The 22,578-nt window shown below is 41.7% G+C and overlaps 1 protein-coding gene across 1 annotated transcript in view; it reads right to left on the minus strand.

The window, feature by feature from the left end:
- The window catches only part of EPHA4 (EPH receptor A4), a 105,086-nt gene that overhangs the window by 77,884 nt on the left and 4,624 nt on the right, over window positions 1–22,578 (minus strand). The window contains exons 2-4 of the mRNA XM_010001652.1: window positions 22,343–22,524; window positions 22,080–22,147; window positions 17,122–17,785 (exon numbers count right to left, since the gene is read on the minus strand). Of these exons, the coding sequence (XP_009999954.1) occupies window positions 17,122–17,785; window positions 22,080–22,147; window positions 22,343–22,524 (914 nt within the window). The remainder of the gene's footprint in view (window positions 1–17,121; window positions 17,786–22,079; window positions 22,148–22,342; window positions 22,525–22,578) is intronic.

Consider the following 22,578-nt stretch of genomic DNA (forward strand, 5'->3'; position numbering starts at 1 on the left):
AACAACCCATGAATCAGAAACCTCCACAGCTTGGGTTTGAACAGAGGAGCTCAAAGCAGCCAAAGATCTGCATGAATGCCATGGTGCCCTTCCCTCCCACTCCCTGCAGCCTTCCCCAGGACCATGCCCTGAGCAATACCTGGAGGAAAGCTGAAGAGAGAAAGTCAAGTGTGGCTCAATCACCACTCTGCAGCACAAGCAACTGAAGGAGGCAGAGCAGTACCCTTCTGAAGTAGGAGCTTACTAGGAGGTCACAGCTCCAGGATTAGAGGCAGCCTCAGGCTTCTTCTGATATGTGCTCATTGGCACCGGCTTCTCAGGACCATAAAAGCTACCAAAGCCCTATGCCTCCCTCCTTACTCTTGGGACTGAAGTGTTGACACAGCAAGGCTGGGGATGCTCCAGGCTAAGGACAGCCTTGTGGGAAGAGGCAGGTTTTTACAGAGCTTCCCAAACCACTTTTTAGCAAAGCCTGGTCCATATCCCTACTCCTCCCCTTTCCTTCAGTATTTTCCAGAGCAGGACTCATGTCAGTCAGTTATCTTTGCTATCATTAACAGGTTAAGTACCTCAATTTGCCCAGCTTACTTCATCCCAGTACAGCCAGCAGCTACATAATATAGCTTGCAACATTACCTCCCTTCACATATTCACCCTTTAGTTGTCATCTTTGTCAAAATGAAACTTTGTTAAATCACCAGAAAATAAATGCAGAGAATCAGATAGACATTTATTCCTTTTAAATGCTTTCCACTGACAACAGACAAATATTTCTGGTGACTTAGGCTTGCTCTGCCATGAGCTCCTCGCTGCCCAGCCCTGGCCCAGCAGGTCAGTGCTGCCACCACCACACTGGGCCTGGGCACTGGCACCTCTGCTCCTCTGACACATCCCTCCTCACCACTTAGCACTGTCACTGTTGACCCCAGCCCTTATTTCCTGCTACTCCCTCCCTGTTGCAATGACATTCTCAGCAACAGCTTTAAATAACAGCCTGGGGTACAAAGAGTGACTAATTCTTTACATTTCCAGTCCTACACAGTGATCTCCTAGCAGGCAAAAGCACTGACAAGCCCTTCTTGCAATACCCTATTTAGTATATGTTTTTCTGTGGAAAGATGTTCCTAATCATATCTTATGGCAATTAGAAACCCAAATTATTTTTCTCTTTGTCCTCACAGTCACCAGATGGCTGTGCCCTTGAAGTAAATCCAAGCCAGCCACCATGCAGCAGGACAGGTAGGACCAGTTAGGAGCTGAAGGACCTCAGCACGAATCTCCAGAGGATAGGACTTCAGCTGAACTTGCTGGGATTCATCAGGATTGCTCTGCAAATGAGAGCTCAGGCAGAAGGTGCTAGGTCAGACCAACTTTTAAACAGGGAAGGGCACAGCAGTGGGGAGGGCAGGTGACAACATGAGATGTCAATATGCTGCCCCTGTGTTTGGTGTTTTTCAGACAGGGTTAACTGGAGGGATACTGGGGGCAAAGTATAGGACAGAGTGAGATCTGAATATCAGGTAAACGGGATCACCGTAAACTTGTCGGGGGTTTTTTTGCCACATTTTATTACTCTGGTATTACAGAATAACATTCAGATTCCCATGTGAGCACTACAATAGTCTTTGAGTTAAGAAAATTTTAAATGTTAACACTAATATCAGTAGGATCTCTCAGCTAAAAATACAATTCTATTATGTTAAAAACTAAAACCCTGTGATTTGCTAGCACTCACCTAATTTTAAGAAATAATCCTTCTCTGGCACTTCACTAAACTCAGGAGTTTACACTAGCAAAGAAAATGAGTGTTGTAGTCTAAAGTTACTCTTTGATCTGGTAAAAATACCCATAGTGAACTCAGGTTCAATTACAGTATTTAAATTTATGACATCTACAGTGCTGTAGCAAGTTAGTGACAAATGCTAGTTTCATATAGAAAACATGTATTAACATGCACAAGCTCCAAAAAAGAAAATCAATTGGCTCTACACAGAAGTATCAAAATGTACTTTGACAGTTTTCTGCACTTTTATATGTATTTGTTAATGTTTGATTGCAGTTCTAGCCACTAGGAGCAACTCAGTATTACGAAATTTCTAGTTTGTTATACTGAAAAGTAAAATTTGCTTTACTGATATTTGTGCATGCACACTTGCATACGTATTCACAAATGCAGTTGTTACTGCTGAAATTTAATTTGCATGCAAAATACCTCTGCTGCAAATTACCAATAACATAAGGGAGCCCATGAAATGTTAAAGACTTCAAAGGATGAGAGAAAAACTATTTGCATTTTGAGCCTGATCCAAAGCACATTAAAGTCAAGGGGAGTCTTTCCATTGGCCACAACAGATGTTCTGACTCGAGGAAGTTTTGATGCAAATTATTGACATAACAGTAGACCAGAAAGACTACAAAATCTACTTTCAGTAGAAACCAAAAGTTAGCTTCACTAAATACTGATCAACTGCTTTCAGTCATTGCAGTTGTCTCTCAGCTTCTCCTGGGACAGTCTTTGCTGCCTCTCCCACTGTCTGCAGTACATTTTTCTGTCCCAACACCCCACATGCATTCCTGTTTTTACCTCTACACGTTCTTGTCTCTTGTTGATGACTTAAATTCTCTCTCACTTTGCAGATACCTAACCTGGTAATAATGTTATTTAATTCCATAGAAGCAAGTTGTGAGACAAGTACCTTTTAAAAGACAACATGAAAACTGCCAGAATGTGTTTTGATAGATCACTAACCTACAGAGCACAGATTAACTACTTTCAGTCTTTGAAAAAACTGCTAATGGTTCTCATAACAGAAGTAAACTGCTAGCTACTCTCATCTATTTGAGAACAATCAGATTAATATTGCTTCAGTCATCTGTGTTCCATCAATGTGCAACTTCTCATTTGGCCTCTATACCAGAGCAGAAAAAAACAAACTGTTCATGTAAAGGATGGGAAATACAATGTGGTGAAAGAAAACACTGACTGGACTTGCAACAGTGCATATACCAGGTAGAAAAATAATAGCAAGTTTATTTAAATAAGCTTGAATAATTTATTCCTTCTAGAATGGAACATTTTTCCTAGCATGACCCAGAAAGAAATGAACTAGTAAAAAGGAGCATTTCTAGCACAAACATTATGAACAAATGCCATATCTATTCTATGTGTGGCTCAAGTAAGCAAAATCAAACCCACTGCAACAGACCAAAAAAACGTACTAGGAAATGGTGTACATTTTTCTTCCTCTCTATACTTCAAAGTCAGAAGCACTCCTCATATTTCACAGTAAAAGGTTTTATTTCTTGTTTCCCGCAGCTCAGGTAATGATATCGTAACTCAGAGGTGGCACAAGGCTCGCTAGAGCTCTGACCTCGTAAACAATTTTAATACTCCTTCTCTGCATCCTAACAGATATACCACTGCACCTGAGATGCCAATATTTCCTCAGTCAGTACTTCTTTATTCAACCTGCAAGTGAGCACATGCGCTGCACATTAAAACCAACCTGGATGCAAAGAAAAGGTTTCTACCTGCATGAGGGAGGCCGTCTTTCAACAACCTGAGATAAAAATTTGCTAAATATCCGAGCTGCGTGGGAGGGAATGCAAAGTTAAGCCAAAACACAGCACAGCCTCACAAAACAGGGCACACAGCACTGCAGCTGCCACACACATCTACTCTGGGCTTTTCAAAGTGTAAGAGACGGTGATGTTTGGATGTGATGAAAGCAGTACTGCTGCACATGAGGGTGGAGGCAGGTCCCAGACAGAAGCTGCATTTCTGCTTGTCTTTCTGGGCAAGCCAGAAACAGGTAGAGCTCTTTGTGGTTGCTCTGCATCTTCTCTTCCATAATGTATCATTACCATGGCCTCAGATATAAGGGGGACACTAGAGACAGTAAAACAAAGCTACAAACCCCATAGGTAGAACCACAGTCCTTTGGAAAAGCCAGGGCCTGTTCAGTGTTACTATCTGCAGCAGACTAGAAGGGATAGAGGGGTGTCCAAGATGCCTAAAGAGGGTTCTGGTGAGTTGGAACTAGCTGGTTAGTTAATCGGAAAATTGAAATGCAAGGGCAAGAGCTCTAGCAGCCAAGAGACCTCTTCAGACTGAAAAAGTTTCTCTTTTCCCCAAAAGATCAGGAGAGAGCACAGTCAAGTCTCTTAATTTCTACGCGAGACCTCAAGAGCTATCTTTCAGCTGCAAGATAATGGTAATTCCATAGCAACTGTGCAAGAGCATTTACCATAAGAGATGAGGTCAGAGACTACCCCAGTTACTCTATTTTCTTGCCCCACAGGAAGATAACCTGTGCTTAAACCATGCTACTAGATGTCTAACTTATTCTGAAAATCCTCCAATGCAGAGATTTCCCCACATCCCCAGACAATGTGCACTGGCACTACAGAACTCTATAATTAGAAATTTATTTTTTTCCTCAGGTCTAGCCTAATCTTTTTGCCATTTAGGCCCATTATTTCCTGCCTTGTTACCAGCTCCATGCTCATAGCCAGATTCTATGCACTTGTGGTTAAAGAAGAGACATGAGAGACTTGTTAAAATATCTTCAACCCTAAGCAAGTCCAAAGTTTAAACTCCCCAAAGTATGTGCTAACATGGGCAGAAGAGATGCCTTAGTCTTTTAAGCCTGAATGAGGGCTACAGATCCATTAAGCAAGGTCTGGACTAGTTAAAAAGACACCAGCTAGTATTTAAACTACTTCCTTCTGGACTAAGGCCAAAATAAGCTAGCTGATGCGAACAGGTAAAACTGAATCAACTACTTTCTGGAAAAATCTCTTTGAGGAACAAACTGAACTGCTCTCAAAGAAAATTTATTTCCCCTTATCATGTGTACTTGTTGTCAAAGGTCTGATTGCAAGATTCACGATGCTGAGCTCAGGGCAATAAACAATTTATTTTGAGAAATCACATACAGACTGAATGAAGATACAGGAACCACAAGCTAACACAGAAAGAAGAGGCAGATCTCATCAGCACTTGGCTATTTTGGTACAATTTCTATAAAGCATCAATAACGCTTAATAAAATGAAATTTTACACCAGGCTTGTGGTTCTTCAGAACGTTTTTACTAATAAACAAAAAAACAACTGGAAGAGGACAACAGCTATTCTCCAAAAACAGTTGCACTGACTGATTTTTTGTCTTTGACATGGCGCATCCATAGCCTCACCACCATGGCAGACCCCTTCCCTGTACAGAATCAAACAGGACAGTGACACCAAGCAGGTCCAAGTCTCCAGACTGTGGAAAAACTCCTGGAAAACATTAACAGCCTTTTTCCAGTACCTGCCAACATTATGGCAGGGGACAGAAGGAGCTTTCATCTTTTTAAACATAAGAAGTGTAGGTAAGTTACCAGAATATCACATTTCCATATTTGCTTCAGACTATTTTATAATGGGTAAATTCTGCCCTCTGCTAGGCTTCCACAGCCCCTACTAACTCCAAGTGACATAGGTATAATACTTGACCTAATTGCATTTTAAAGCCCAAATAAGACTCTTGCACTCTAAGCTGAGACAGGCAACTTTTTTCTTTGCTCTACCCACAAGTCCCTGTGACACAATAATTCTGACAGATTGCAAATTTCTGAAGAGTTATTCCTTCCAAACAAGTATCTTCCTTGTTATTTAGCTGGACTGAAGGGCAGTTCACCATCATTTATGAGAGAGGTACAGAGACAAGTGAATAGCAATTACTCAGCATTTGTTAAAACGAAGGCCTCACCTTTAATAATTGCACAGTCACATTTCTTTGCACAGGGTCAACCAGTACTCCGGAAGGGAGACTTGCTGATTGACACAAATATGTTTGTATTTCAAAGGGCAAACTACAAAGTCAAGTAAAAGGCAGTGTTTGCAGAAGAGTTAACTTGGCCATTTGGCAATCTGAAGGAGCTCAACAATCCCACAGAAAAACATCTCTCCTTTGCTCTGCTACAGTGCATTTTTAACTCAAACTCATAGAGGTGTACAGAGAGGTCAAATTACCATGACCCCTGCAGAAGGCCAATTAAATGCACAACCACAAAAAAGAGGAGTCAATGGTGACCTTTACAGAAGCAGAGCAATATGGCAGGCTGAGCTCCTTCTCCCTCGTACCACCACTGCGAGCTGGAAGCTGCTAAAAAACTCAGTGCAATTTAGAGCTACAGGGCTCCTCTGACTGCATGGAAGGACAGACTGATGCCCAACCAAGCAGGAAAGACAGACACTTACTTTCTCACACTTTTGTACCCTGATTACTGTTCATCTTGAACCAAAGGACCAGCTCTGGACAGTCACTGTTCTAGTGCAGCCTAACAGAAAAGAGATGCAATATGGAAAAGTCACACCACTCCTGGGACTATGCCATTCCTGCCAAGACAAGGACAGGCCGCTGGAGTGCTGGATGAGACCCACAGTGCTTCTCCTTCAGCCTCCATCAGAGCCAGCACTGCTCCTTCACAGTAGACAAGGTCTCCTGCCCTTTACTGGAGCCAGCCAACTGCCCTCCTTGGCAATGCAGTGGCCATGCTCCTCTCTCTTCTGCTGCCACTCCACAAAAAAAGTGACTGTGAAGTGATTTTCTTCCAATTTCCCTAACATATTAAAGTGCTCTATCCATCCTAAAGCTGTAAATGGGTGATCTCACAGTGCCCACAACCCTTTGAGCTCACTTTCCCAAGCTACTGGGTGTGGGGAATCCAAGATTACCGAGCACATTACGTGTGGGCACATTAAAACTGGGTACTGAGTGCATGTCCTCAGAGAGCCACCAAGAACTTGTAGGTGATTCAACTAAATGTATAAAGGACCTGCACATGGGTAGATTCAGCCAAAGGGGATGGAAATAGTCAGGTGGATAATTAGGAATGCACCTCAAGTTATGCACACCAATTTCACCTCTTCAATTCCTTTCAACTTTCCTCCCCACCTAAGACAGGCCTTTGAACCTCAAAGCATTACAAAACAATATACATTATCAGCCATGCCTATGTGTGTGCAAGGTTACCCAGCACCTTCTAAAGCAGCCATAAGTATTGGATCCAATATTTTAATATTGCATGGATTTTCAGAAGCAGTCCAAATTCAGGTGAGCCTGAGAGAACTGTGTCTGGGATTAGCGCAGCAGGACAGTTTCTAATGCATCATGGGAATGACTTCAGCAACAAATTGCAAAGTTATTTCACATTAAGTGTAACTATTACTAGTAGAGATTAAATATTACCTGGAGAGTACTCTCATTAACTGCAGAGTCCTTGATTAATCAGCAAGTGGAGTGTGTGTAGGAACCTGGTCCTGGTTTTAGCTGTCTTACTAGCTCTACCCTGAACGCTTCTGATCACCACAAAAATAAATAAGGAAATCCAATAACTAATTATGAGTGGACAAAATTCCTCAACCTAATAACTGTTACTAGATTAAAGGAAGGTTGGCAGATACGCCAAACACAAACACTAAAGCCAATAAAAAGAAACAGCAACAGATTTTAGCTATCTTCTAGCATCTCCAGTGCACAAGACCACAGGAAGTCTCTCAAGAAATAGTCTCTATTGCAAAATAGCTCCAGTGCAATTTTGACTATTGCAATCAGTTGTTTTAACATTGATAGATACAGGAGCAACCTTCAATGTTCACTCCATCTCAAAGAGGGATGAAGGGGCTGCCTCTTCCCCCAAAGGCACAGACATGAGGCACTGCCCAAAAGCACCAGGAAGGCCTTTATCAGAATGCAGGAGTTTGGCTACCAGAAGGCCAAGGGCAGGGGAGAGCATCTCACCTGGAGCAAGTGCCACTTCAGGTTTGAAAGCACACAGGCTGGGGCTGAAGACTACATACTGGGGAAAACCAGAAACATCTTCTTGGGTTTGTTGGCAGTTATATCTAAGCATCTCCTGCTACACTTATCCAGCAGCTATTGCCCCGAGCATTTCTGTGAAACAGTAGGGACTGCCCACACACTCTCTTTTTAATTTGTGTCTACTTGTCTCTTGAAAAAGCCTGAAGAAGTCTTTTACACACACCAGCTAAGCACAACAAAACTGAATACTCCAGCATCTGAAGGAGAGTTCAGGCAACTTGTGCCCTACAATTGATCTCCTATTCCTCCCTATGCTTTCCTTCTAATCCTCTCCATAATTATGCAGGCCCCTTGATCTTCCCAAAGCTATCAATTCCCCCACATCCATTTTCAAATTGCCATGCTTGAAAGAGGCTGGGCACTCGATCAAGCTGTCTCAGCTTGATGCAACCCACGCCACTATTGATGGCTCCCCTGAAACGCATCGGCGCAGCTGGCCAGGCCCGGAGCAAGGGTTGCCCCGCTCCAGCAGAGAGCAGGAAGGGTTGCCCCGCTCCAGCAGAGAGCAGGGGAGGGGAAGGTATTGATCCGGTCTTTTAACATGCTAATTTGCCCAGTGGCTGCTTCCCTCATATTGCCAGGCTGGACACTTCAAAAGGAAACTGTTTTCAAAGCTGCGATGTCTTTTTCAACTGCAGAAAACACTTAAAACTGAAAACAAATGAATTCAAGCACCAAGTTCACAGAAGTGCTGGTTGGTTCTTCAGCTCCCCAGACAGAGATGTTTGATGTATGGAAAGACAGACTTGTTAATTAATGCTATTAAAATGTGGTCTGGCAAAAAGCCTCTGGGATTTAAAATAAGAAAATCCACACCCTTTAAATGCACACTCCAGTATAAAGATAGCCTCTCTAAGTATAAAAAAAATTCAGCCATAATCTCTTGAAGTGTTCCACTGATTTCCCCTCCCACCACTTCTCAGAAGTAAAATGTAGTTAAAATTCGGCTTCTGTAATTCAATTTCTGTAATTCAGCATCAACACTGGAGAACATTTTGGCATTTCCTAGCATTGATAATAGGGAAAATAAAGCAAACTGTTCAATCCTTTCAGACCGCTAAGAATGCATGGCAAAGGCCAGACAAAACCCCCGGTGTGACAGAGGGATTATGAAAATATTTCAGAAAGCAGCAGCATTATTGTATTGACTATCACCTTTGCTACCAGCTCAGTCTTTGATCACTGGCTAAATACAATGCAAGGAATGGATATAATGACAGGATTTAATTAACTGTCTGTGGAAGTACTGAAACATGTTACATACACGAAGTTTGCAGACAGAAGTCAACTAAGTATTTTGCATCCTTGTTTGTGGCTCACATCATGCTTCTAGTTAAATGAGAGATGAGTTGTGAAAACCAGGAGTGCTCTCAAAGCCAAGGGAGACACCGAGCTGTAGCTCACTGCACATTACTCTACTTTCAAAGGTTAAAAGAGCCAAAAAAACTTTAATTTCCCCTCAAGAACATCTCCATTCCCAAGGCTAAAGTCAGCATTGGACAATAAGCATAAAGAGCTGAAGTCAGATGAAGGAAGAGTCTCAGCCACTGAGCTCAGCCTGCTCCTCTGGACCCTGGCCCAGGGCAGCCGTGACCACGGAGCCCCAGCTGCACCAGCAGCACCAGCCACTCCCTCCACACTCACCTGCCCCCCCAGCAGGAGGGAATTTGGGATGCTGCTGACCTCTAACCCCTGGCTGCAGGGGACAGAAAGCCCATCGGAAGCCGTGGGAGAGCACAGGCAAACAGCAGGGAGCCAATTGTCAACCTGAAGGCTTTGGAGCAGGCAGCGTCATCAGAGGAAACTTATTCATAGAAACAAGGCATGAAGAGATAACACCAGAAAATATGAACAAAGTGGAACTTGTTTCCTTGCCACTAGATTGTTAGCTTTATAGGACTTCATGCTGAACAGTATGAAAAAAAATCCAATTTGCTTTGAAGCACATTAGTCTAACATCCTAATTATTGTTTACATTGCCATTTGCCTTTTATTAAGAATTGAATAATTACCCAGTGCTCCATAGTTTAAAAATACAAGCAAACAGGATTATCTGGGTAATTAAGATACTGTAATGCAGCCTTGTACTGTGGCTGTACAAAGTGTTCACATACACAGGCAGAACCAATAGTTATCGATTGCTTTAGTTCAAATGATGTTCTAAGGAGCTCCAGCATCCAGGATGGGTAACTCATCAGAGAAGGGTGACCAATGTCTTTTGAAGAGTGTGGCTGAGGAAGAAGCTATCTTGCAGTCAGGACACTAAGTATTCCCTCGGGTCTCATCTCAGCCAAAAACATCCTGTGTGCCTCTGGGGAGATACCTAGTCTCCCTCCCTCCCACCTCCAGCTGCTGCAGTACCAGAGCATTCCCCCCTGCTCCTCCTCCACCGACCCAGGAGCCCCACCTTGCCCAGCCTGCTGAAGCCACAGCCCCCCCACAGCTTTTGCGGTGCTGCACCAGGACCCAGCAGCTACAAGGCCTGCTTCTGAGCTCACCTCTTGCAGTGGGGTGTATAGATTAAGTTAATTTTACAGGTTCCTTTAGCAAGATTGAAATCCACCCATATAAAAAAGTAGTACACCAGCAAAGTGAGCTTTTTTAGGCATCCATGTCTAAATGAGCCAAAGCAAATACCAACTGTACAGTATAGGGTTGTTGGTTTGTTTTTTTAAAAAACCTTAATAGCCCATCCATATTGTACTTTGAACAGCATGACCTCCCCTTCTGGGTGACTACTAGAACAAAAGTAACGTTTTTGCACATTCCTTTGTTGTTTTAAAGAGCCTTTCCTCCATTTAATTATGCCACCAGATTTCACACTGTGCAGTTTACTACCCCTGTGAAATTACCTTCAAGTTAAACACTAATTGGACATCCAACAAAAGCAAAAACCCCCCACAACCTCGTTTTCCCTTCTGGTTTCTTATAGAACGCAGCCCCAACACGATCAGGGTCCCAATTTCATACCACTGATTTATAAAGACACAAAATGAAAAACAGTACTTTAAAGAAATATAGTACATTCATGCAGCATGTGTTCTAACTTATATCAATAAACCTTTCAACAAAACCGTTCTGAACAAGCCTGTGTTTTGGGAGCATTTAATGAGCTTCAGCTTTATTTCAAGCCAAAGGCAATTTTAAGTGAAGTTGAAATAAAGGAAAGTTAAAAAGAAAAGAAAGCCACTAAAACCAAAAATAAAATAAAATACGGGTTCTTGTGTAATCATGAAGCTTAAGAAAGCAGAACCTTTCCCACAGATTATTTTCTTTCAATAAATAAAGAGGACAGATTATTTGTGCCTGTTTACCCAAGTGCTACCAGCCCCTTTTCCCCCCTTGCACCCAAACTATAACCACAGGCCAAGCCCGTTTCTGCAGCCAGGCCAGCAAAGTGAAGGGCACTACACCAGGGCTAAGAAGGTGAACTCAAAACTTAGAAAATATCAGAATATATAGTTGCTTTTTCACGTGATTGTGTGTTCACGCTTACAGCCTGGGGGATCCCACCTCCCAAAGATAGCCACTCTCCCAGTTGAGATTGGAGCTACAGAAGGCCTTTGTGGTTATCAGTGAAGATATCAGTGTAGAAGAGATGACACTCAAGGGCCTGCAGCCTCACCAGGCATGAAAAACTCCTTGCAACTCCAGCCATCATTTTACAAAAGCCAGGGGTTTAGAGCATAGTGCTTTCCCACACACCACTCTGAAGTGAGCAAGCAGGCTGCAGAGACTACGGAAAGTTACAATCCATCATAGTCAAGAGGAGACCTTGAGACACAAGGAGAACACTGTGTAAATATTACACTCTCTTAAACAGAGAGATCAAAAAAATCAAAACAGAAGCCATTTGCATAAAATCCAAATCTGAGCTCTGCATAAACTGAAGGAGATTTTGGCTGGCGTTTCTAAGGGAAGCTCTTATCTCCTTTGTGAAATGGGGAAATGGGTGTGCTACTCTGCATGAGAGCGCATACAAAAGATGTAAATGAGGAATTTGCTGCATGCAAAAAGCAAAGCGGCTGACAGCTGCCAATCCTCATTCACAGGGAGACCTGCCTCAGTCTCTAGCAGGAGGAAAGAGAAGGGACTGAACACGTTTGCTTCCCAGGGAGGTGAACGCTCTGAATATTCATAAAATGGCCATTTAATAATGGGAGTGTTAATTGTCTGAGTCACAAAACTGCGTGACCTCATCTGCTCCTCCAAAACATACCAAAAGGATGTGGCATAATGAACGAAACCAGATAAGATACTTATCTCACAAGTTTGGGGTCTTGTTGATGTAGTCTGGAAAGACTGAAGTGTACTGCTGAGCATTTCTTTAATCACTTCTTACAAGCACAATAAAGACTGAACTCAGTGGAGCATATTATTAGACAGATAATAACCCTCACCCAGCAAGATGAGTTGTCTGGAAAGTTTTGCTTTGCCTTTAAAAAAAAAAAAACAAAAAACAAAAAACACCAAAACACACACACACAAAAAAAACCCACACCACACAAGTGTCTATATAACCCACAAGACTACCTAGACCTGCCATGAAATTCTTACCATCTCAACAGCTCATCTAGCTTTGATTTTAAGGACTGTACCTTTTACTAGTAAACACGTGGAATAAGGACCAGATATTGCTCCCCTGTGTAACAGCAGAACTTTTGTCAGGAACTCAGAAGGAGGCAGTCCCAGAGGCTTTCTCCAACGGATATATGAAGTGACAACTGCTTGACAACTATAGCTCAACTTCTGAGGGGGTCAAGGAGGAAGAAAACATTATAGAGCTTGCAATTAAATTTAAATTGAGATTTTGAAGTGCACTAGGTGGTACACAAATCATAGAGGGAGAAAGCCTCAGAAGATCTATTGAGCTACATGAGAACATAACCAAATCATTCCTTCAGCAGAGTAGATAACCAACTAAATTTGGTTCAGACAGACTGTGTTTCAGTACTGCTCCCATGCCCCTCCTGGTAGCTTCTGTCTTCGCATCTACTTTTAAAACATAACATGTTGAGTCTGTGCATTTCTCCCCCCTGCCAAAAATAATCAACCTGAAAAAAACCCCACACCTCTGAAATTCCAAATCTGCAGTCTTAGTCACTCTTCTGATTACCCTTTTATGCAGCCAGATTGTTCAGTGTAACTCTGACAAAAAAGTTGTCTATGACTAAAATGGGAAAGTACACACAAATTACTTCACTTCCCAATCCCTACAAAACCCAACATCCAAAAAATCTTATCACAGAAAAAAAAAAAAATAATAATTAGTCTGTACTCCTCTGATGTAAACTCAACTGCTACTCTCAATGATCACAGCCACTCTTCAAAGTCTCAAAGATAAAAAGAATCTTATCATTTAAATTATTACTTCTTAGGGATCCTCTTATCAAAGTTTGAAGGAAAATTCTAAAAACAGCAATGATATGAAACCAGGACTGAGACATACTTTAAATGACACTGGATTTTCTGCCAATTGGCCAATTCACAACTCAAAAAAGCAAATGTAGACATAGACAAAGCTGTTGGCTCTCATAACCTTTACAATATCACAGTAAAAATCTCAACTGTCTCACATATTTATACTAAATGGCAGGTCTAAAATTTAGATTTGTAATTTCACAGCATCAAAATCATCACAGATGGCTACAGTCTATTGCTTCTTTAATCTGTCTTTTCTCCCTTCCTGCTTGTTTTCTCCCTTCTCCTGTGACTTTAAAAGATATGTTTTATCATAAGAAAATAACTAAATCCAAACCACATTATATTAATGCGTAATAAAACAATTTACATAACAATGATGCATACAAGCAAAGTTTAAAATTACTTTACGTCTCAACTTTGCCCTAAAGCACTAATTACCTTAGCCTTGAGATTTGCCACGAGTTAGGACAGTTTCATGTTCCATCAACAATATTCCACATTTATGGTCTGCTAAATGGATAACCATTACTGAAAGAGGTTTAGAGGAGAACAAATAATAATAATAATAACAACAACACACCAACAAGTAGGTTTGCTTTGGGTTTGTTTTTTTTTTAGCACCAAGTTCACTGGTAAGCACAAGTTCACTGGTAACCTGTAAGAATCAGTGCTCAGCTAGTATTTCCACTGATCAGGGCAAATTTTGCAGAAACAATCCTGTTAAGCTTCCCAAAGAAATATGGTTTAAATATGTGGCTCCTATCCCTTCCTGCCCTCGGTTTTGCATTTTTATGTGCACATGCAAAAACACATATATACACACAGATATTCAGTAAGACAATTATCAATAAAGTCAGCTGAATTAAAAAAAAAACAAAACAAAAAACACTGTAGTCGGAGGAAGGATAGGTTTTTGTCATCATATTCAAACACCTTAAGAAAACTGACAGTTTTTTTAAAATTCTGATCAAGGTCAGAGAGTCGTTAACTCCCACTGCAGGCACTACTTTAGATGTGACGTGGCTTCCTATTACATTTCACATATAGATCAGAAATTAAGCAAAAGCAGCTCAAGGAAAATCCATTATTCAAAACTCAGAAGGTTGAGTGACCTTGAAGCAGCTTTTAGGGCAACGCAGGCGCCAGTGGCCCATCCCAGCACTGTGTGGCAGGAGACAGGTCCCAGAAGAGGACAGAGGGCTCTAACAACTCCTGCAGATCTCCCAACAAGGGCAATGCCCAATCCACAGGCCTAAACTATTTCTGCCCACCGAGCTTTTGTCAAACATTTAAGATCTTAATCAATCCTAACTCTGACCCTAGGAACACAGGGGAAGATGGATGAGGAAACGGACAACCTCTGACCTCTCCTTGTGTCTGTCCTGCCACTGTCAACCTATTGAAAAACAATTGAGGTGGAACCTGCTAACCAGCTCCAGTACCAGCCCTGCACCCTTTTACAACTTCACCCAAACTCTAAGTCTTTCCCCCGACCCCAATCCTCTGTACCAAAACCATAGGAATCCTCCTCACTTCACCCTCCTCCTCCCCTCCAAAAACCTGCCAGAGCAGAACATTTGCTAAACTATGAAGTTAAGTGGGATAAGAAAAGGGGAGACCTCATTCAGCAGTGTCAAAGGCCAAACTGCTTTAAAGGCCTCACTGGAAAGCAGAGAGAAAGCTGCATAGTTGTGGTAAACTTCATGAATTCATGAAGAGGAGCTCCCCAGTAAACTGTTTGGACCGGATAATGGCAAATGTGAGAAAAGGAAACTACAAATAAAAGCCAATGAAATAGGCTTAGCACTTTCAAATTACATGCTGGCTTAAATTCTCTCAAAATGACTAGTACAGACCAACTTCACCTTGGAGAACCCAAGGGACAGACCATTTCTGTCTCTTTTGTAAATATGGCATTGCCTGATCTCCCCTTTATCTGGGAAAGACAGAATTGGGTCCAAGCTTCCCCGAGTGCAGCCAAGAGCAGGTAGGTGAACTGACATTTATCCCCAAAATCTAGACCAACATCACAAAAATAATATTTTAAAAAAGCATCCCACTATCACCACTGCCCACAAACAAAACCTCGAGATTTCCTCTCAAGCAATGCAGGATTTGTTATACAATTAGCTCAACAAGTCTGGGCCATGGACACTGAAAAATGGTAGATCTGTGTCAATCAAAGTTACCAAGTACTGAACTAACACGCCTTCAGAAGAAGGCCAAGTAATTTCTGTGCAATAAACAAAGATGCTTCCACCCCCCCTACCATTCACTTCCTCTTTTCACATTGCAGGCTGTAAAGATGTCAAGAAATTATCAAGCTATTAGAAGGTAACAACAGCACATCCCCAGCAGCACCCAGTCAGTAATACAGCCACAGGTTCACACATTAAACGATACACAAATTTTCAAATCTCCATCTCAGGGGATTAGAAAACAAACAAACAAACAAACACCCAACAAAAAAACCCCACCAGAACACCAGAGTAATTTACCCCAGACAGGATGCCCCATCATTGTGCTGCCCATCTTTCAGTCCTCTCTACAGCCCATGGTAATTTTGTGGCCAATACAGCACACTTAGGCTTTTTCCATACAGCAAAAACACTAGAAATAAAGGCCGAAGTTTATACTTAGTGCTTCCTTCCTGCCAAAACTTAATTTCAATGCATAATGATGAACTTCATATTGATTGAAAATCATCAATTAAAAGAAATGCAGTAGGACATTCAAAAGACACAGCTCTCACAGGAGTCTAGAACAAAAGCAGCCAGTTACTTGCTCTCTTTTGTTAGCAGCTTCAAGATTAAAAAAAATTACCTAGTGAAAAACACAACAAGAAAACGTGAAGCAAACTTCCAGAGAAGCTTTTCCTAAATATGGGTCCAAATGCACTAACAAGCTGAGCATCTTCAGTTCAGCACCCAGCAAAATTAAGCCCGCTGACCTGTGCAAGAATCCATTTGAGTTTGAGCTTAATTTATGCTTACATGAGCAGGAGTTTAGAAGCTGAAGCTTAAGATGTTTTATTTATAAACTCCCTTCTTTCTCTAACCTTTTACAACTTATTCCAGGAAGGGAAAGTGAAGATAACATCTTTAATGGTTTTTTATTATTATTTTCAGGATTATCTGTCTTTTATACCAACTTTAATCCCTAGTTCCACAGCACACAGGATGGGGTGTGTGGGAGGGTTGGGTGGAGACTTTTAACATTTCTAAGAGTATCCTAGCACCTCTATTATTAAGCCGACAATAGAGACCCTCTGAGAAATGAAAATATTTAACAAAGACAGCAGTGTCAAATATCAAAGGGTTATTTAGTGCTAAAAATTTGCAACAAGTAAAACACCAAAGACTTGCCCTTCTCGAAGGAAAGTAATCCAGCTAAAACTCCTGTTCCCCACTCCCCAGAGGGTTCTTATCCCACTGCACTATTCAAAGGAAATTTTGCCAGAATTTCCTATGCTTAACAAAGCTCACTTCAGATAAAACTTGAAAGATTTGTGTCTTTAAACAATGGTAGCTCAACTGCACTGTTTTGCAGTCATTCACATTTTGGTGACTACTGGGAGCCAATTCAAATTTAGGCACCTGCTAGAAAACGTGTTTCACCTTCTGCCTATTACTGCAGGATCATTTGTTTTGCATTAGGTAATTCTTAGCCTTGCCACCTGGAGCTACTGGACTTCTTCATTAAACCCCTCTGTCCCACCGCATCCCACAGGGGCTGCTAATTACTGGCTTTACGCCATTTACTCTCATCTCCAATTCAATTATGCATTCAACTAAGGTCCTAATGAAAAGTACAATATGGCTCATCCTACCTTGGCATTCACCATTATGTTCTTCATAGCCAGCATTGCACAGACAGTTGCCAATGGGCACCAGCCATTCTCCATCTGCCCCACAGTACATTTTTGGCACATCCTTCTCTTCTGAGTTGTTGACACAGGAGCCACGAACCTCCACCAGAGAGGATGTATCAGCTCCAGTCACGGTGTCTGGAAACTGTGCCAGGTTTCGAACTGTCAAAGGACACTTCTTATAGAACACACGAACAGACACCAAAGCAATGCAGGCACCAACGTCCTGAAAAGCCAAGTAAAACCCTTTCTTGCCAAGTGGTCCCACATCCCGTATCTCTGTATTCAGCTTCATGATCCTGTCACCAATGTCCACCTGGGTGAAGCTCTCATCTGCAGCAATGGTATCGATCTTGGCAAACTGGCTCTCTCGAATAAAACGCTCCTTATCGTTGTTCGATTCATAGTAATAAAGGTTGAAAGTCTCTTTGCAAGTTCCCATGACACCCGGCAGGCTGTTGCAGTCTCTTAGTGTGAACTTGATTTCAATATATACCCTTTGAGCCCCCTCACGGGGAATCCAATCAGTTCGTAACCAATTATTCTGACTGGGTTCCATCACATTGCAGACTTGATAGGTGCGGATTGGAGTGTTCTTCTCATCCATGATGCTTACTTCCTCCCACTGCAAAGAGGGAAAGGGGAAGAAAAATATGTCACTATTGAAAGGAACCAACAGAGCTTCAAAGCTAACAATCTGCACTTCCAACAACTAACGTGGAGACTGTGTTTCTTCCATTACAGGAAAACAAACTAAACTCAACAACCAAGCCATAGCCAAGACCTCAACTATTTGAACATTAAAAGAACAATCTGTTCAGGAGATAAGCTCCAAATCAAGTAACACCTCAAGAAGCAAGCATCTGTTTTAAAAGTTCGCTAAACTAATCCAAGAATATTGACTTACTGTGTTTATTTGTACTACACTCCAACCCACAGAACCCTGCCTAGATCAGGGCTACGCACAGCACTTTAGACTCCTTGCACGTCAGGGACACTAGGCTGCTTCCCCTGTAGCAGACAGCACAGAAAATACATGGACCCCACTTTGAACATGGGACTATTAAACAGTGAGATCACATGACTTGGTCACACAAGAACCACGGGGCAGAGACAGAGCAACATCCAGATTTCTGGCATTACTACCACATATGTTTAAGTCTTAAACCAGTCCTTAATACTTCTCTAAGCTGCCAACTACTTTCCTGGAGTAGCAAGATCCCAGTCATACTCAACAGTCTTTACTTTGGAGGTGGACAGAAATAGCCACCTAGAGAGATTTGGGTGGCACTTAAGAAATGTAAGGACGGGTAAGGAAACATCCTCATCAGTCAACCAACAACACTGACACAAGTTGGCAGAGTTTCTTATCAGTGTGAAAGTGAGAAAAGAATGAGCATTACACATCTTGTCCTAGAGGAACTATCAGGAAATAGCAAAAATCATATTATCAAAAACCCAAAAAGGTGAAGAGAGACACTAAGTGCTGAAAGATCACAGTAGCATGATGCTTCAGAACTCTTACACCCCTTAAATCAAGTTCAGGCATCTTCAGAAGTGCCAAACTAATACGCAACATAATTATGAAACAATACACACAATTCAAAGAATGAATGGAAACAAGAGATCTGGCCAATAGTTCAGCACAATTAACTTACAAAAGGAAAGCAAACATAACCAACAGTTTAAAAGTAATTGTTATAAGGATTATCATAGACAGAATAAAGTTTATCGTGGTGCTTTTCTGGTAGAGATAGACAGGGGAGAAAAAGGGGCATTAAAAGCATCAGAAAAATCCTTCTTAAAAAATAAATGTGGATAATGATACACTGTCTGGGTTTGCAGGCGATACAATGAAGCATATAAAATTATTCTTGGAAAACAGCAGTAACTTTAAAGAGACTTCCCAGAAGTGCTTTTCAGAACTGCTGAAGCCATGGCTCTGATAAACAGAAGCCTTCTTAACGTTAAGGGGCTTCTTGTATAATATCCTCCATTCTTCTCACAAGGATTGCTCTTATGCAAGTGATTTCTACTTAAAAAGATTCCAGCTTAGCTGAATCCGTTTATAGAATGACAGTAGTTAGCACCATGAGTCACTAGGAGCAGAAAGTATAATATTTTATTTGCTGCCTAGAGATAACTGCAAATTAAAATGAAGGAGGGGAGGGAATCAATATTCAGCATGTCACTCCTTTTCAGAGAAAAGAAAAAAAATAAATCTTAAAAAGTCATCTATCAATGTAAAGTGTAACATGGTGTTAGTAAGAAGACAGAGTTGTTTAATTTACAGCTGCCACAGAGCTAGTTTACTGTTACAATATTGTCTTTGTGATCCATCACTTTCTATTCTGCTTATCTTCAGGCTGTCTATGCTACCTATATTGTGTGTGGTACAAGAGAAAGGAAGAGGCAGAGGGAAATAATACTTGTTGATGGGATTTCCTTTAGTACATTTATACAATGGGGGATGCTGCTAGAGAATTCAATAAAGAGACTGCTGAGGTCAACGAACAGACCGCAACTAAATTCAGCCAGTTTCAGGTCACGTTCTCAACCTGCCTCTGTCTCCTGACAGACACACAAACATACAGAGCCAGGTTTCCTATTTCATAAGCACATGTACACAAAACAAACCTAAATTCATCTTACTGTCAGAGCTGAAAATAACTACAGCCCTGAATTTCCAAATTTCCAGCCTATAAATGATTCGCAACTCTACATATGTGGTCAAAGCTGTAAATTTTTGCTTTCAAGATGAAATTGACTTTTATAATTCAGCTCTTCCCACAGTTTAATGATGTAGAGTAAAACATTCTGGACACAAAACCTGCTTTTCAACTGTGAAATGCAAGAGTAAATCATTAATTATATTTATAATGCAATTCATTAATTCCTCCAGGGCTACTATATATTTGATTACTGCTAAATTACTGTATTTCTCTCCAGCCCGATTATCCAAACAACCCTTACATCTCAGGATCTGTGTGGTATAGATTGAGAAAAATATATGTTGTAATAGACAACAAGGCACACACAGTTAAAGAAAAACTAGCACCAAAGGACAGAATCTTCCCAAAAAGATAAAGGAGTAGTTCATTTCTGCTGCTTGAAATAAATCTGCAGTATATGAAGTTAAAATAAATGCCTTCCAAGCACTGTATCTCAGAGACAGACCATGTATTCTTAAATTTTTTACTACTGGCTTAAAAATAGAACACATGTATGTAGGTTTAGTGAAACAAGTCACGTCCGCAATAGGAGCACACATTTCCTTCTCAAGCTTCCATAGCTCTTTCAGATAAAACATGGGGGAATCCAACAGGCACTTATAATATACAACTGTCCTCCAATTATCAATTCTACCACAGACTTATTGAAACTTGTATTTTAGGTCCTATTTTAATATACATCATAGATACCCCTTGGAGAGAGGTATGAAAGACCCCGTCTCATTAAGTGACCTTTCCAAGGTATAGGATTAACAAGGAAGCCCGACTCTGACTGAGATAGAGCTGTACCTTTCCACACTGTCAAAAGATGAAGGTAATTGCCTGCAATCAGCAGTGAATGTGGCAGCGCCTGTGCTTCCTCAGGCCTGCCAATCACTTCCCCACTCTTTGAAAAACCCCAGTTTCGAGGACAGAGTTTGGAGGACAGCAGAGTGCTTTGGCAGAGCACAAGCCAAGACTGTAGTCAAGTTCACCCAGGACAACAATGGGGGAGCAAAACAATCCCCCATTCTTCTGTCTTACGATTATTCAGAGCTTATGCATAATGCATCACCAACCAACGCAACTCACTGCTGTTCCTTTAGTTCTGCTTCTTCTAATTAGCAGCAGGAACGCACACCAAAAAGTTTGTAGGTTTCCTGAAGAATCCAGTGCTTTATTGCACACAATCTTTCAGCACTTTTTTCCATCAGTTTGACTTAGTTACTTCTGCTTAAGCATACTAAGCTGTTTTACTCATTTCATATTAAAAGGATTGGGGGGTATATTAATGTGCATTGCTGGAATTTTTCTTAGATTGTTCACTTCAAGAAAGAAAGCGCCTTTCTAATTGCTTATGAAAAAAAAAATAAAATCCAAAAGCACCCATGAAGTACCGTCTCCATCAGATCCTACCAACTCCAAAGTCCAGTGTGTTTAGGAGTTTCCCACAAAAGCCCTGGGCACCCTGCAGGACAGGGCACAAATGAAGGAGCAGCAAGGTATCCATTTACTAACAGAAAACTGAATTAGTAGAGATACCTTGCCTGCAGCTCACTAAGCAAAGGGGCCTAAGTCCCAGTGACAGATGCGTGAATCTCTCAATGTCATCTCATCACCATCGGGCAGTGAATTCAGGCAATCTTGTCTTACAATTGTCTCTTTGAAAAATACATAAAAAGAAACTCCAAGGAATCACTGTCGAGCAGTAGGTGCTTCAGTTTCTGTTCAGACACCAAAACATAACTACGTTTACATCCGGAAATAGGACAATGGTCCTGTCACACAAAAATGTCTGTCTTGTGTATTGATCCCTACTCCTTCATGCAGAAATAGAACAGCAATTGCCCTGAACATCTCCCAGCCGACACAGCCCACAGATACAATAATTACAGTAAAGAATGCCACTTCAGTCGCAGATCACGTTTCTTGTTGGTATTTCGGTTTTAAATAGGCATCTAAGCCTATGCTTCAACCAATCTCCTAATTCTGAAACCTCTTTTCTGCCCTTTTGGTTTCCACTTCTTCCGTGACAGAACCATCCAAAGGGAGTATAGAGTTTCTCCAACAAAGAGTAATTCACTTGGTAAGCCAGGGAAGAAATCTGACCTCCTCACCACAATCAACAATAATCGAGCCATTAGGATTCTCTGAAAGTTACTAATCACCCCCTTTACCCTTTTGATCAGATAACGGTTTAAAACTTACCCCTCCTTCCAAGGGACTCGCTATCCACCCCAGTTCTCCCTGAACTGATCTGGAATCCAGCAAGGTAACTGCAGAAAGGTACAAATAAAATAAATTAAATTCCAACTGCCAAGAGGCAATATTAAAATAAATCGTTCATCTGAGCGTTTCCACATGTGTGGATCATGATCGTATCCACTTTCAACTTGAAATTCAACGTTATTTCCAACGGCGCGAATACCTTAAATAATCTGAAACTCCGGGTTAGATGTGAGGGATCGCACGCTCGTTCCCCCGCGCGTTTAAGCCGCTGGCAGACGGCGGGGTGACCAGTGAATCCCCCGGACTGCTCCGGCAGCGGCACCTCCAAGTGCTCCTGCTTCGGAGGGACAGCGGCGGGCGGGAGCGGGGCGCGCAGAGCCCGGCCTTGGGCGCCCGGCATCTGCCGCCGCACCTACCGGCGCCACTGCCCGTTAGAGAGGAGGGAGAAGTTGTCACTGACCGGGACCTCGGGCACTCG

This window comes from Chaetura pelagica, unplaced genomic scaffold (genome assembly GCF_000747805.2).
Source record: "Chaetura pelagica isolate M959 unplaced genomic scaffold, ChaPel_1.0 scaffold207, whole genome shotgun sequence".
NCBI lineage: Eukaryota > Metazoa > Chordata > Aves > Apodiformes > Apodidae > Chaetura > Chaetura pelagica.